General features: G+C 54.8%; 1 protein-coding gene across 2 annotated transcripts in view; it reads left to right on the top strand.

Annotated features, from left to right (window-relative positions):
- Positions 1-14,707, top strand: part of RASSF5 (Ras association domain family member 5) — a 65,785-nt gene extending 51,078 nt beyond the window's left edge. For both annotated transcript variants that reach the window (XM_045787487.2, XM_045787488.2), the window contains 4 exons: positions 7,918-8,028; positions 9,144-9,441; positions 9,924-10,039; positions 11,697-14,707. In XM_045787487.2, the coding sequence (XP_045643443.1) occupies positions 7,918-8,028; positions 9,144-9,441; positions 9,924-10,039; positions 11,697-11,849 (678 nt within the window). In that variant the 3' untranslated portion in view covers positions 11,850-14,707. The remainder of the gene's footprint in view (positions 1-7,917; positions 8,029-9,143; positions 9,442-9,923; positions 10,040-11,696) is intronic.
- The last annotated feature ends 1,245 nt before the right edge of the window (positions 14,708-15,952 follow it).

Here is a 15,952-nt window from a genome sequence, read left to right as displayed (position 1 = left end):
TCAGTCTCTTTCCAGTTTCTCAAATCCCACCCCCTTTTCATTCCCTGCTCCTGTGCCTCCCACCCCCCTTCCCCCCAGAGCAGTGTGAATCCCGCACCGTTATGCCCGTACGGATGACTCCATGCTGAAGCCCCTTCCTCCCTTCCTCTGCTGGGAATAACCTACTGGAAAACACACTTTAGGAGTTTCCAACCTTTTATTTCTGGAACGTTGGACAGGGCCAGAGAGGAATCTGGGGGAATCAACCCCTTCCCTGTCCAGGGTGTGGCTGGGGCAACCACTGCAGAACACAGGCCCTTCAGGACCTGGGAGGGAGCCCTGTGGTGAGGCCCCATGGGGCTTCCTCTTTCCCATCGGTTGAGGCCATCACAAAGGGACCAGTGAACCTTGAACGTGGTCTGGGCGTTGAGCAGGGCGTTCCGAACGCAGCCCAGACAGAGGGGTGCCTGTCCCTTTCCTTCAGAGGTTCCTATTGAGGACAGGCATGAGAGGAACAGCAGGTGTTTGGGGCCGTGCCGCTCCAGGGTAGGGGGTATCGTGGTAGGTGTCTGCAGACGGTCCTTCTCCTGCAGTGGAGCCTCAGGCTCTCCCTGCTGACACAGACTTGGGGGTGCTTTCCACTCAAGGGGCAAAAGAATGGCGGCTGACAGATTTGCTAAGAGCTGAGAAAGAGGAAATGTGGCAAAGCCTCCTGGAGCCTGGCTTCCGGGGTAGTTTTTGTTTTGTTTTCTTGAGTGGTGTGAGTTAGGAAGGTGTAGACCTCCTTGAACCTCGAGGACCAGTAGAGAAAGCAAGTGGCTGGCACTGAGACCAATCACACCGTAGATGTTAGAAACGTCCTGATACTGTTCTACTGGCCAGCTCTTACCCCTGCGATTCGGACAAGCCCAGCCAGCCTCCGAGGGACCCCACCCCCACCCCACCCCCAATTCTCTGAAGCAGAAGAGGAAGCAGTGATGAAAGAAACCACCCTCTCCTCGAGGTAAACTCGAAGAGCTGCAAAGGCGTCTCACTTCATGATTTCACTGAGGAGGAAACTGAGGCCCTCAGAGGGGAAGTGACTTGCCAGAGGTCACAGGTCATGATGGTTCTGGCTTCGTTCTGACCAGGAAACTGCGAAGAGCCGAGCAAGGCTGGCGGCCAGCCAAAGCTGGCAGCCCGTGCAGCCCGTGCAGCCCGTGCCTTAGCCTCATCCCCTTGGGGTGCGTGTCAGTGGGAGGTGCTCCTGGACCCGACTGCTCTCCATGGTGGGGCTCGGGGCCGGGTGCCACCCAGGCTACCCCGCCCTGTCCTGGCCACCTCCTTAGAGGTCACCGAGAGCTCCACAGGACCTCGCAGGGGCTACCGAAGAAGCACGGTCATCAGCCATCACGTCTGTCTCCCTCTGGGGAACATGTCATTGGGAAGATGGGACTGACGCATGTGAAACAATAATTAAACAATAAAAGGCAGCGTGCGGTTAGGTCCAAACGCAGCCACACGGGCTGCGAGGGCACCTCCGCCGTCCTCGTAGAGGCGGCTGTGCGGGCCCGCGGTTGCAGAGGCCCTGGGCGTGTGTAAGTGGCAGCTTGGCCACCACAGGAATCTGAGGCGTTGGGAGCCCCAGGGCTAGGGTTTGGGAGTCTAGGAGAGCAAGCCCAGCTCCCATGAAGCCATGAAGCCTTTGCCTACTTGGCCAATGTGCCCGTGAAGTGAGCGAAGTGCAGCAGGCCGGTGGGCTGGGGTGGGAGGGCAAGCAGGGAATACGTGGCTCCCCGCAGGGGGTCAGTCAGGGGGAAGGCAGTGCCCAGTGCACACCTATCCAGACCTTTCTCCCTCTAGAAATTAAACCGGCAGGGACCTCCTATATTAGGAGAGCAGAGAACCAGGGGGTTGCCCAGGGCCAGGGAAATGTCATTCGTGATGCCGAGGACACGGCTGTAGGGGACATGGGGGCTCCGTATTCTGAGCAGGAGAAACCGCCAAGGGTGTCAGGCAGAGGTGGGCAAAGTCCGGCTCACGCGCCAGGTGCATAGGCAAAGTCTTACTGAAGCGCGGCCACACTGTGCTGCAGCGGCCGAGTTGCGTAGGGCAGCACAGAGCCTCGCATACGTACTCCCTGGCCCTTGACAGAAAACGTTTGCCAGCCGCTTGTGTCGGCAGAGGAATGACACACCCTAGGGCATGGGACCGGTCCTGATGCAGGCAGTGCTCAAGGAAAGTGAGACGTGGCGTTCACTCGTAGGCGTAAGGCTTTGCAGGCCGGGAGGGTAGTGACTGTAGGTGCCTTTGCGTGGGTTTGATCATTTCCACAATGGTTTTGCACCCATGATCTCATCGGGTCTTACCTTTGCATGAATCCTATTTGGCAATGAAGGATTTGTATTTTAAATTGATAGAGGAAATGGAGGACAGAGACAGAGGCTTCAAGAAGTTATTAGAGTTCCTCAAGATCGCTTAGTTAGTAGTGGGGACCAGAAGGGACGGGTAAGATAGGCACAGAACTCAGTCTACACTGAGGCTCACTGCACTGCAATTCCTAGGAAAAGGTAAGATCTCCCCCCACCCCTCCACCACCGCCTTATAGGCAATGGGGAGCCTTTGAAAGTTCTTGAGCAGATATCTGTTGTCTCTTTCACGCTTGGTGCCACCAGGCATGAGAAGAAATAGAAGTATGGTGTAAGTCATTAAGAAAATTCACTCTAGTTGGGAGGACAACTCAAGATAGATAGTCCACATGGAGGTTAATATAAGTAAATGCACATTTAAGTGCCAGACAGTATAGTGCTGGTTTTAGATGTGGGTTAGCTTTAACCTTGCTGAAGCTCAGTTTCCCCATCTGTGAAATGGGCCTTCGTGTGGATTTGCGGTGAGGATGACATGAGCTGCTACAGACATCATCACCATCAGGCAGGGCAGGAGTGGCCAGAGGGGCCTGGCCAGAGTGAAGGACCTCAGGTGGGCAGACGGGAGCAATACGATGAAAGCATCATGAAGGAAGAAGAGGCTGAGAAGTTTAAGAAGAGGGAGAGTAAACATTTTTAGCAGAAGTGAGGTTTGTGTGATTCACTTCGAAAGAAAATGGGCACGAAGGTATCTGACGTATCAGACAGAGTGTGTCTGATTCTCTTCAGCCTACTCCTCACCCTGGGGCCCCCTTCATTGCTGGGGCTTTCGCGGGCTGCCCTGTGTCCACCCGGGGGTACTAGAAACCACAGGACTCATTCAGAGTCTCTTCTTCCCCAGCGACCAAAATTAAGAGATGTATCATTGGTTAGAACGCAGAATTTACCAATGTTTGGGTTTCTTCTTAAAGTAAAATTCAGCTTGGGGCGAATCTGCTCTGAGGTAGGCCCCAGAGCACAGGGGATGGTCCTCTTAATTTTGTCATTAAGGATGTATAGTTTTTAAATTAATTAATTAATTAATTTAGAGAGAGAGAGACTGAGAGAGCGCACACGCGCATATGAGTGTGGAGGGGGAAGAGGCAGGGGGAGAGAGAGAATCTCTGTGCTGAGCACAGAGCTGGACACAGGGGCTCAACTTGGGGCTCGATCCCACGACCCTGAGATCAAGACTTGAGCCAAAATCAAGAATTGGATGCTTAAACGACTCAGCCACCCAGGCGCCTCAAGGATTTTTTTAATGGAAAAGTTTGGGGTTCGCTGTCAGGCGAGCATCTGTTCGGGCTCCTAGCACCCAGGCTCTTCACGCTGCTGTACCCTAACACGCTTGAGCACTGAGAGGCAGCACAGCCCTTTCCATGGCTCAGGATATGGGAGCACAAACCTGTTTTTCTCCAGCGCCCTGGATGGGCCGGCCACACTGGGAACAGCTCCGCCATCTGCCACCAACGCCAGGGGCTTAATCAGAGCAGGTGCATTCCGTGCCAGATGCACTGAGACGCACGAGTGCCCAGCGAGACAGCTCCGTGGCCAGTGCCGGCATCTGCAAAATCCTGACGGAGGGAGCTCCCAGTTCTGTCTGCATCTTGGGCCACCCCCGGGAGACCAAACTCTATCTGCCTGGTTTCTAGCTTTGTACCCGTGGGTGGAAACAAATCTTTCACTTTGAGGACATGAAAATCTGACAGGTGGCTACAAATTGAGGTCTTTGCCTTACCCTCTGAAGATTACTGTATTATCGATCTTGTTCACACAGCAGAGACTTGCCTTTTAGGTAAACCTTTGAGGCAGTGAATATCTATGGGTGCCAGAGCGTTGATTGTGCTGCTGGATGGGGACCCTTGGCATCTGAAATTGCTTGCTCAAGGGGTCTATACCAGTTCTCCTCAAACATTGCTGCCCATTAGAATTACCGGGAGATTTAAAAAATCCCTATGCCTAGGCTGTACCCCACACCATAAATCAGAATCTCCAAGACGGAGCCCAAGCAGTGTTTCTAGAGATCCCCTGCATGATTCCGTGCGTAGCCGAGTTTAAGAACCACCGGCCTAGATTCTGTACCATCCCTGGGAGGGGAAAAGATTAGTGGGCTCTCGTGGCTGTGGCTGGCTGGCTGATTGGCTGGCCTACTTTGGCAGGTGACTCATTCAATCCATGGGTCAGATCTTGTTGGCCAGATGCGGTGGGGGCAGCCGCCATACCAGCCCTGGGGGCTGACATTCCAGGCTGGGGACTCCACATGTTGGCCACGCAGGGCTCCTGGCTCTCCCAGATGGGATGGCAAAACCAGGGTGGCCTTCTTCTGCGTCAGTCCTGGAAGGGGTGGCCTCAGATGCTTGCGTCACTTCCCCAGGTTTGTGGTGGGCAAGGCGGGGGAATAGATGGGTTATCTGCTGAAGGGAAGGGGAACAGGAAGAAGAAGAAACCTTTAGTTACAGCAGCTGTGACTCTTGTTATGTACAAACCCAGGCCTGGAATAACTGACTTTTGAAAGCTGTGACCCAGCTGCCTTCTTATAGGGAAATGGCTGTCGCTCACTTGGAAACTATGAGAGGAGAACTTCCGGGAGCTTCTCGAGTCTCCTTTCCATCATGTAACTCTTTTTTTGTAGAATCTGAGAAAGCTGTCAGCTCCTGAGGAGAGAACGGAGCCCGGGGTAGGAACCAGAGAACTGGTCTTTTTGACTGGCAGTTCCCAGGGTGAAGCCGTGGCCAAGCCCACTGGATCCCAGAGAGATGGTCCAGTTGTGGGGGGGGGGGGGGTTGGGAGGGTTTTCGGGAAGGTGTGTGTCTCCAGCAACTAACTGTGGGAATGCACGAGGAATGAGGAGCTCCATTCGAGGATCCCCGGATTGGGGAATTGCCAGTGAAGGAAGACACTCTCTAAGGTTCCCATGAGTTGTGGCTTAGCTCAGGCAACCAGGAGATGCCCTGGGGTGTGCTTCCCCTTGGTAGCTCTTGGATGGAATCAGGGTCCAGTTCCAGGGCCCGAGTGGCCATGTTGGAAAAGGGTGGCTCCTGGCAGCGGCATCCCACTTGGGAGATTAGAAGGCCCTCCTTGACACCTTTGCAGGTGACATGGTGCCCCGGGGTCCTGAGTCCTCTGGGGCCTGGCCCACTGATTGGATACACCTTGGACAAATGTTTCACAGGTCCCATAATTAATGGGCCTTAGTCTGGCAGCTGCACACCCCAGCCCTCATGGAATGGCATGGAATTTCCGTGATCATTACGGCAACAGCAGAAGCGCCGTCCTAGTGTGGCCATGTCGTGAACTGAGATTTGGATGGACTCTGTTCCAAGCCCCACTCAGATGCTTACTAGCAGTGGGACCACAAATGTGTTCCTTAACCTCTCTAGGCCTCAGCTTTGTCCTCTGTGAAATGGGAGTGACGTAGGTGGTACGTGACAGAGGGTATGTGAAAGGACAGAGCACAGGATCCCTGAGGAAGAGGGCAGGGGGGAGCAGACAGGCCACGGGAAGGGGTGGTAAAGGGGTGTCGGCTCATCTCCATGCAGAGGGGTGGGGGGGTGGGCAGTGGGAGGCCACACCAGCTCCCCGTGGCCGCCACAGAGCCTGACATGTTATCAGCTCTGTGGGGTTGGAAGTGGGAGGAGGAAGCTCAGGCATCCTGCTGAGCGTGTCCTATCTCCGAGGCTGGCTTGCTGGAGGGAGGACCGCCGGGACAGGCTCCGGTGGGGGGGGCGTCTTGTGTTCCCCTGGGTGCCGTTGCTGTGACAGGGCGGCTGTGAAATCCGCCAGCCAAACCACACCCCTGCAGGAGGGCGCGGGGTGGTGGCTGGGAGGCAGCTGGGAGAACATGGGCACCCTGCCTCTCTGGGCCTCAGTTTCCTCATTTGCCAAAGGAGAATCCTGACCTGCCCTGGTTCTGCTCGATTTCTAAAATCAGGTGAATTCTGGGTAGGTTTTTACTAACTCATTTGTTTTCCCAAACCGTGGCTCCTGTACTCCGGGCCACACACAGGCAGCTTGAAGACGATATTGGGAAGGTGGGTGGTGGTGAAGCAGAGAGAAATGCAGGGAATTGATGGAAGGACAGAGTCACTTAGACCCCAGAATTCACCCCGCAGTGTGAAGACTGATCACCTCCATCTCCTTCCTTAGCCTTGTTCTTCCCTACCCTTCCCTGGGTGCGGGGGTGGGCACAGGGGAACCCCTGGGAAGAACACAGTGAACAGCCCGGAATTTCCTTGTAGGTCTGCTCCTACTGACTCAGGGCTTTAGGCAAGTTACTGAGTTCCCCTGAGCCCTGGTCGTCTCACCTGAAAATGTAGGTAATGTCCATCTCACAGAGTTTTGGTTTGTGAGGATTAAAAGAGACGGTGCATGCCAAGTTCTTGGCACAGAGGAGCTGCTAACTAGATGTTGGTTGTCCCCACGCTCCAGGAGAGGAGGCTGATTCTCTCAATTATTGTAGAAGGACAGCCCGCCGTCCCCTTCTGGTTCACCCATTCATTTGACAAATGTATATGGCTAAGATTCGTTGACTAGAAAGCCTAGAAGCCTTACCAATAACATGAATAGTTGATTAGCACAATTTCGCACGTCCTATGTATTATACACTGCGTTCTTACACTAAAGTGAGCTAGAGAAAAGAAAATGTTATTAAGAAAATCATAAGGAGGGGTGCCTGGGTGGCTCAGTCGGTTGAGCGTCGGACTCTTGACTTCGGCTCAGGTCAGGATCTCCTGCTGATGGGATTGAGCCCTGAGTCTGGCTTCATGCTCAGCTGAGAGTCTGATGGAAGATTCTCTCCCCCTGCCCCTCCCCCAACTTGTGGTCCAGCTCTCTCTCTCTCAGATAAACAAACAAATAAAATCAATTTTTTAAAAAAGGAAATCCTACGAAAGAGAAAATACATTTATAGCACTGGACTATATCAAAAAAGAGTTCCTAAGTGGATCCATGCCGTTGAAACCCGTGTTGTTCAAGGAGCAGCTGAACTTATTTATGCGCAAAGTACTGGGGCCCGTGATGTGGGGCCTGGGCTGGTGTTCATGTGCCCTTGGTCCCTGGGTCTGGGTGAACTGCTGTCGTTCCCATCAGCGTAGGCTGGGTCTCTGTGTACATTCCTGTCTCCCCCGCTCTTGTTACTTCCTGGGGAGACGCTGCCTTGCGTTTCTCTGCCTCTCCCGCCCGGTCTAAGTGCAGTCTTATCCCTAGTACCCTCCGTAAGCCGGTGCTGTTCGCGGATGCACCGCCTTCGTCGCCGGCGCCCGTGTGCTGGGCGCTTTCGCATTAGTCTCGCCGCAAGCCCGAGGGGTAGGCCTTGCTCCCATTTCACAGGTGAGGAGACTTAGATTCAAGTGACTTCCCCGGAGCTGGCCGGGCTACCCAGTGGCACCACTGGGATTTGATCTCTGTTCTCAGCCTGCGCCCCTGAGCTTAGTTTTCACCGCGCGGGACCGGCGCTCCCTTACTCTCGGTCAGCGAGGTCTTTGGGAGGGTGCGGTTCTCTCCTTTCTCATCCTGAGAACCACTGCGTACCGTCTCACTTCTGCGTCTGTTCCAGAATGTCTGTAAACCCGCCGAGGAGACGCAGCGGCCGCCCACACTGCAGGAGATCAAGCAGAAGATTGACAGTTACAACACCCGGGAGAAGAACTGCCTGGGCATGAAGCTGGTGCGTGCGCCCCCCCTCCCCCCTCCACTGGGGTTCCTCCGCTCTCCCTCCGGATTCTGGGGCGGCCCCTCGGAGGCCCCTCCCCCTTCTTCCCTTCTCCGGAGGCCTCGGGGTGTGGAGGCCATCTGGGACCCCGCCTGCTGCGGGGAAACAGAATGGGCTTTAGACTAAGATCCAGCTCGATCGCTGGCTCTTCCCCTTTTTTGCTTTGGGAAACCTTCTTAACTTCCCTGAGCTTCGGTGTGAAATAGAGATATTCGTGCCCATTTGTCGGAGCTGTTGTGTAAATTGAGTAACGTACAAAGACCTCCATAGCTGGTATTGCTCGGGCCCCAGGAAGGCTTCACAAGGGGAATTCGCAGCTCCTGTCCTCTCCTTCTTGCTTGTGGCACTTTCACCGCCTGCGTCTGGGGAAGCTTCGTGAGACTGTAGAGCTCGGAGAGGGGAGGCACCAACTCTGCCAGGCTCGCAAAGGCCACCTGCAGTGGGAAGGGGAGAAGGTAGAGGAACCCTGCCCCCTGCTGGTGGCTGCTAGCACCTGGCTCTCTGGGGCTTCAGCCAGACGGGGCGCTAGAAAATCCAGTCTCCCGTGGTCCTGGACCTCAGTCTTGCAGGCTGCCTGGTTTGGGAGAGAGATGCAGGAGGAGACGCAGTGGGCTGGTTTTTCGAGGACCTCATTACAGAGCCTCCCTGCTCCTCCCTGGTTTGGAGGGACAAACTAGAGAGGCCACACCAGACCCTGCGTCCTAGGGGCGGGGACTCGCCGAAGCAGGGGACTGGGGCAGGGAGCCTGGGCCCTGGGAGGGAAAGCCAGAGCAGCTCCTCCTGTCCTCTTGGGCTGCTGGATACTGCAAGCCTTCCCCTGGCCCAATGCGGGGCGGGCGGGGGGACATCGTCTCTGCTCTCCAGCACCCCCAGGTCCACAGAGGACAGGAAGGAACTCGGGGAGACAGGTATGTGTGTGTGTGTGGGGGGCTGACTGGGATGGCACTGCTATTAGGAAAGGCCTCTGCAAACCACCCCCGCGACCTGACCCGGGGCAGTGGCTCGGAGTGGCAGGTGGGGTCATGAAAGATAGACCTGAGCTGACTCACCTGACACCCCCTGCTCCACAGAGTGAAGATGGCACCTACACGGGTTTCATCAAAGTGCATCTGAAACTGCGGCGGCCGGTGACGGTGCCCGCTGGGATCCGGCCCCAGTCCATCTATGACGCCATCAAGGAAGTGAACCTGGCGGCCACCACGGACAAGCGGACGTCCTTCTACCTGCCGCTTGATGCCATCAAGCAGCTGCACATCAGCAGCACCACCACGGTCAGCGAGGTCATCCAGGGGCTGCTCAAAAAGTTCATGGTCGTGGACAATCCCCAGAAGTTTGCCCTTTTTAAGCGGATACACAAGGACGGGCAAGGTGTGCGAGGGCAAGCTCCCCATCAGAAACCGCCTCTCCTGCTAGGCCCCTGCCAGACTTGGCTGGGAGGACTGGGCTTCCCTGGGGCGCCACCATCCGGCTGTGTGGAAGGGCCACACTCTGGGCAGAGAGCTGGGCGGGAAGCTCATGCCTGCTCCGCGTGCCCCTCACTTTACATGAGACTGCGGGAAATCCCCACCCTGGGCTCCCACTTCCCAATCTGTGGAATGGGAGAGAAACCGCCCACTAATCTTTTGGGGGAGGTGATGTGAATGGAAACATGCTTCAAACTCTGGGCAGACACTGAAGATAAAAGGTCATCATCATTCCCTATTCATGTCAGGTTCATTTCGTTAGGTGGAAAGGAGGGCTACTCCTGGTTATGACCACCCCATGTCTGCGTTTCCCTGTCTGTCCCACCACGCTGGGTCCCTGCCCCTCTTTTTCGAGATGCGCCTCCAGCTCTCTCTCTTGGTTTGCAGTGCTCTTCCAGAAACTCTCAGTTGCTGATTGCCCTCTCTACCTGCGCTTGCTCGCCGGGCCCGACAATGACGTCCTCAGCTTCGTGCTCAAGGAGAATGAAACCGGAGAGGTGGAGGTAGGTCTGGGTCCCTTTGCTCGGTTCGTGAACCCAGCCCTCAGGGCAGCCTGGCCAGGCGCAGGTGGCCATTGTCCTCTCCGCCAGCAGAGGTGGGCGCCAGGCGGCAGCAGCGGAGGCTGCTGGGAAAATGGCCTGGGAAAGTTGAGCCCCGGGGAAGTGCTGGGCTGCGGAGGTTCACCGTTTAAAGCCAGGATTGTAAGCATCCTGGGGAAGCAAGTCAGGACCTGTGTCTGGCAAGGCCTGTGGAAAGAAAGGATTTCGTGTGCTTTTCTTCTGAAAACGCAGGGTGGAGGGGGCACTGAGAAGCACCTGTGTCCGGGCCGAGGTCGCTCCTGCTCCAGGCTGGCCCGGGGCCCGGCCAGCTCCATCTCTGGCCTCCACCAGATATGGAGATTTTTGAGCCATTTGTCTCTTCCTGGTTCTTAAAAACCGGCCTCCTTCCTGGAAGGCGAGTTCATCAGAGTCCAGTCTGGTGGCACGGAGTCGGGAGCAATCAGGCTGGTGCTCTCCGTGGCCTAGGATGCTTGGCAGTAACGGACGAGCGCCCGAGGGAGGTCGCTTGTCCCACTGCGGTCAGTGGTGGGCTTTGAGGGAGCAGTCTCAGGGGTCACCGTGGAGATCTGGGGGAGCCAGGCAGGTTAGGGCCCTGTCCCTTCTCCCCGCTCAATCAGGCAGCTCTGCTTCCGTCTGATTTATACATTAGAGTGCGGGAGATTTTGTTTGAAAAAAGGTGCTCTGCTGAAAGTGTCGGGCACCGTTGGCCCGGCACAGAACTCGCGGTCCTGCGAGTTTAGAGACCAGGCCCTAATTCCCCTTCTGCTTCCGCAAGCTCTGTACCTATAGTTATACTGCCGCCCCTCTGTGGACTTCAGTCTTCTCAGTTATGCAATGTGGAGATTAAACCAGATAAACCTTAATATTCTTTTGTGGTCAAAAGAGCTTAGGAGTCAAAATCCCTGGCTGCACAGGGTAGGGTGGTGAGGGGTGGGGGGCTCTGCTCCCAGCTTAGCCTGCAAGCGGTCAGACTCGCCTTCTGCCCGGAGAGGCCAGGTCCCACTGGGGCAGGCCTGGGCCAACCCCGTTCTCCAGAGCTTTACAGGATCTGGGATCTCCTTATTTGCTCTGCCGGCCAAGAGCAGCCGGGAGCCTCACTCCGTGGCAGATGAGCCCAGAGGACAGAAGGGTGCAGCCCAAGGTCACGTGGTGGAGTTGGGCTGAAACCCCGTCTCCGGAGGCCAAGCCCAGCTCTCCTCCACCTGCCTCTTGAGGGTCTGCACACTGAGAGCCTGTCGCTCAGCACCCCCAAAGCAGGCAGCCAGACAGGCCAGCAGGGGCCCCGGGCGGCCCCGGCATCACTGTTCAGACCTCAGCCGCCACAGAGAAAATGTAAGATGGTTGATGAGCCAAATAAAACAGCAATAGTGGACCGGTACTCGGGGTCATGAGATGTTAGGATTTGGAATTGGGTTGCTGGTATGACAAGGGAAACCCAGGCTTCCTCCGTGGCAGCGCTCTATTCGATAGCAAACACTGTGTGAGCTGTCTGTGTGTGGCTGGAGGCAGTGGGGGGAGGGGGTTGGCAGGGGCCTCAGGTCATGCGGCTTCTGACCTGTCTCCTATTCCGTCTCTCCCCCATCTCGCTTGTGCCTCACAGTGGGACGCCTTCTCCATCCCGGAGCTCCAGAACTTCCTGACGATCCTGGAAAAGGAGGAGCAGGACAAAATCCAACAAGTGCAGAAGAAGTATGACAAGTTTAGGCAGAAACTGGAGGAGGCCTTAAGAGAGTCCCAGGGCAAACCTGGCTAACCAGTCCTGCTTCCTCTTCTCCTGGTGCCCGCGGATTTATTTTTATTATTAATTATTATTTTGCAACAGACACTTTTTCTCAGGACACCTGTGGCGGGTGCATCTGTGCCCTCTCTCCCCCGGCCGTTCCAGATGTGGCTCGAAAGCTCTGAGGGACACGTGTGCTCGCGGGCCGGGCCCCACGTGCCGCCGAGCAGCAGCAGGACAGGGGGAGAGAAGAGCCGTGGACGTGGGCAATCTGTGAGCCCTTCGTAAGCCAAGCAGCTGCCTCTCTCATCACCAGACTGGAACCGTTCGCACCACCCGGCAAAGGGAAGAAGAAAGGTTTTAGAGCTCCGTGTTCTTTCTCTGAGTCAGAAATTGTAGCATATTCCTTGAGCAGGTCTAGTCTAAGCCCCCGAAAGCAGGATAATGCTTGTAAGAGGACTGTCCCCCAGTGTCCCGTGGTGCCCATTGCTCATGCTCAAGGGAAGGCCCTAAAGCCACTGGCTCCATTTGCTCAGGTGGGGAGCACCAAAGCTGAGGCTGGCACAGAGATTTCCAGAGCAGCTGCAGCCGGCCTGGGCCCTCATCGTTCAAGAGTCCGCACACATGGAAACCCAAAGCACGTGGGAGATGCCTTGTCACATCTTTGTCAACAAGTGTTTGTTTTTAAGTTACCACTTCAAAGTTTCATATTGCCATCATCCTCAGGTGTTTTCACCAAAGGGAAACCAGCCATTTACCATTTTTAAGGTCTCCTGCTGAGTACAGAAATCAGGCAGTCAGAGAAAGCCAAAAAGCGTTGCAGGGGAAGGTGTCCAACTTGTCCTCGGCCTTCCCCCAGCTAGAGAGCAGGGGAGGGCCTGGCTGCCCTGCTTTCCCGCTTGGCCTTCCGCACTGCCTCTCTCCTCCCACCAGGACGCTGGGGTCTCCAGGTGCTGCCACAGAAGCCGCCTTGATTACAGATGGGGAACCCCCCAACTCAGCCAACTTGGAGTCCTTTGTGTTCCACAGCCGGGGCCAGCCCGTGGCGCTGTGCTCCACGAGCCTGTGGGCTGGCCTCCGCTGACCTCAGTGCCTTTTTGTTTTCATAGAGAGACAGGAGCAGGGCGCACTTGATTGACGCTTTGCTGCTGGCTTGCTCCTGCCAGGAAGGGGACTGTGGTGGTGTGGGAGGCGATGCCGGGGGAGCCCTCCCTCTGAGAATGGAGCCAGAGTCGTAGACCTTCCCCTCGAAGGTCCTGCGCTTTGACTCCCAGTAAGTGATGTCAAAGCACATGGACCGGGAGTGGGGGGGAGTCAGAGCCCCAGCCTACATCTGTACTGGCTCCTTGTTCAGGTGCAAACTGAAAAATAAACTAGCCAAGCAACTGAAGCAAGTGGCCAGGGCTGCCAAGACACTCCAACGCAGAGGGAGAAGGACTTTTCACGTTCAAAGCGGGGCCGGCTTTCCAGTCCAGCCTCAGAGGTCACTTCTTCATCGTCCTCTGCCTTCCCAGGTCTTTTTTGGGGTGGGCTGAGCCTCAGCTTCTTTGTGTAGCCTCAGAAGTCCCCTCCCCCACTCTTGCTGTGTCCACACCGCCCCCATCCCAGAAGGAATGCTGACCCCATGTCATACAAACTGTGTAGTCTTCTGAGCTGCAAAAGCAAGACAAGCTAGCAGCTCAAAAAGATTCTTTAGGCCCCCAGGAACCCTGCTTTTGTGCCATTTCATGCTCAGCCTTACTGCTTCCCTCCCTTAGAAAAATCTCTCTCCCGCCCTGTGTTAAAGGGAGCGGGTACAGAGATCTCTCTCCCGCCCTGTGTATTAAAGGGAGCGGGTACAGAGATCTCTCTCCCTGCTGTGTATTAAAGGGAGCGGGTACAGAGATCTCTCTCCCTGCTGTGTATTAAAGGGAGCGGGTACAGAGATCTCTCTCCCTGCTGTGTATTAAAGGGAGCGGGTACAGAGATCTCTCTCCCTGCTGTGTATTAAAGGGAGCGGGTACAGAGATCTCTCTCCCTGCTGTGTATTAAAGGGAGCGGGTACAGAGATCTCTCTCCCGCCCTGTGTTAAAGGGAGCGGGTACAGAGATCTCTCTCCCGCCCTGTGTTAAAGGGAGCGGGTACAGAGATCTCTCTCCCGCCCTGTGTTAAAGGGAGCGGGTACAGAGATCTCTCTCCCGCCCTGTGTTAAAGGGAGCGGGTACAGAGATCTCTCTCCCGCCCTGTGTTAAAGGGAGCGGGTACAGAGATCTCTCTCCCGCCCTGTGTTAAAGGGAGCGGGTACAGAGATCTCTCTCCCGCCCTGTGTTAAAGGGAGCGGGTACAGAGATCTCTCTCCCGCCCTGTGTTAAAGGGAGCGGGTACAGAGATCTCTTTCCCGCCCTGTGTTAAAGGGAGTGGGTACAGAGATCTCTCTCCCGCCCTGTGTTAAAGGGAGCGGGTATAGAGTCCTTTTCCTCCATGCTGCATGTCTTTAACATTAATGGAAGGCACGGCTCCTGCTGCAGCCGCTGTGAATGCTGCTGAGAACCTCCCTCTGATGGGGGTGGCTATTTTATTTTTGAGAAGGAAAAGAAAGTCATGTACATATATACATAAGGGCATATAGCTATATATAAAGAGATAGGGGTGTTTATGAAATAAGGAAATTATGGGAAAATTCTGACTTTATCTAAAGCACAGTTAGACCCAGGACCCACACTGAGGTCCGAGCCTCGGCGAACAGTCTGTATAAAGTATCCCTTCCCCCCAGAGGTGGGTATGACTGCTGGTAGTGCCTTCTATCCTTGTGTTGCCCCATGTGTACGTGTTTGTTTTGAGGATATTTTCTTTCTAAATGTCTTTCTTATATGGGTTTTAAAAAAAGTAATAAAAGCTTGTTGCAAAAATGACCCAGACTAGAAACATCTTCTTTGCCCTTCACCATCTCCTGGAAATTGGGAGCCGGGGGAGAGGGTGGGAACGGAGAAGAGCACACACTTCTGGGCAGAGTCAGATTTTCTTCTGCCAGTGAATGGAGGAATGAAGGCTGCTGTTCAAAGAATCTTGAGAAATCTGTCCAGGCGCAGGGGCCGGAGGGTGCCGCCCCACAGAGCAGGAGAAGAGAAGGGGTGCGCTAGAAGGAGATCCTGAGTGAGAAAAGAGGAGGGGCTTTCTGGAGCTAAGGATGATTAAGCATCAGGACACACTACGGAGGTGGACGATGATTCTTCTATTTCTGGAATTATTTAAAAATAAGACAGGATGCATCTCTGAGATTTTAAGGTCATTTCACCTAGAGGAGGAAGGATAGATGAGGCGAGTAAAACAGTCCTTTCACATTAGCGTTTTCTAACTTCCATCAGAGGAACGGCTCTGTCACCACGGAAATAACCAGGTAAGGTTATTACAAAGAAATGCTGCCCACCTTCTGGTAGGGACCACGCATAATGCACTGAACGTGGGCCCTCAGGCTGCAGAGGCTGGTCAGAGCGCAGCCAGCTCACTCCCTACCTCCCTGGCAGAGAGAACACTCCATCCAATAGACATTCCTAAAATTACCCGAGAATGGGGCATGTCTGTAACATCTGTTCGCCTAGACCTCCAAGAAGTAGGTCTTCCAGTAACTTCACCAAAACCTGGGCATGAACCAGTTTCTGCTTTTCACTGCAACTCACTTGGTAACATCATGGGATTAAGTTCAAAGTTACAAGTTTGACCTTGAAAGAGACTGTTGGGCTTAGCACAGAGAGAAAAAAACAAATCCATTCAACAGCCTAACCTCCCCCTCCCCCCACCTTCTTACCCGTGCCTATGGTATTCCCGAGGAGGAGAGGGAAGGTGAGTCAGCGCAAATGGGTCATCATTACTGGAAAAAGCATTCAAAGCACAGGTCCTGACAGCATGGGCATAGCAGAACTCTGAGTTAAACCAGTCAGGAGTGGATGTGCGTTTTAGACCTACCCTCGCCGTTTACTGGCTTTGTGTCTTTAACAGAGATCAACGAGGCAAGACACAACCTCTTTGAGCCTCCAATTTCGCCAAGATTGTGCAAGATAAATCATGTTTGTGAAGCAACCTTACAGAGTACTATATGTTATCTGTGTTCATATAGGGACCATATTCCATTACTACTACACACACCATACTTCCTCAGA

Source organism: Ursus americanus, chromosome 2 (genome assembly GCF_024610735.1).
Source record: "Ursus americanus isolate L20-20 chromosome 2, mUrsAme1.1.p, whole genome shotgun sequence".
Taxonomy (NCBI): Eukaryota; Metazoa; Chordata; class Mammalia; order Carnivora; family Ursidae; genus Ursus; species Ursus americanus.
The sequence above is the reverse complement of the archived record's forward strand: the minus strand, read 5'-3'. Positions and strand labels throughout refer to the sequence as shown.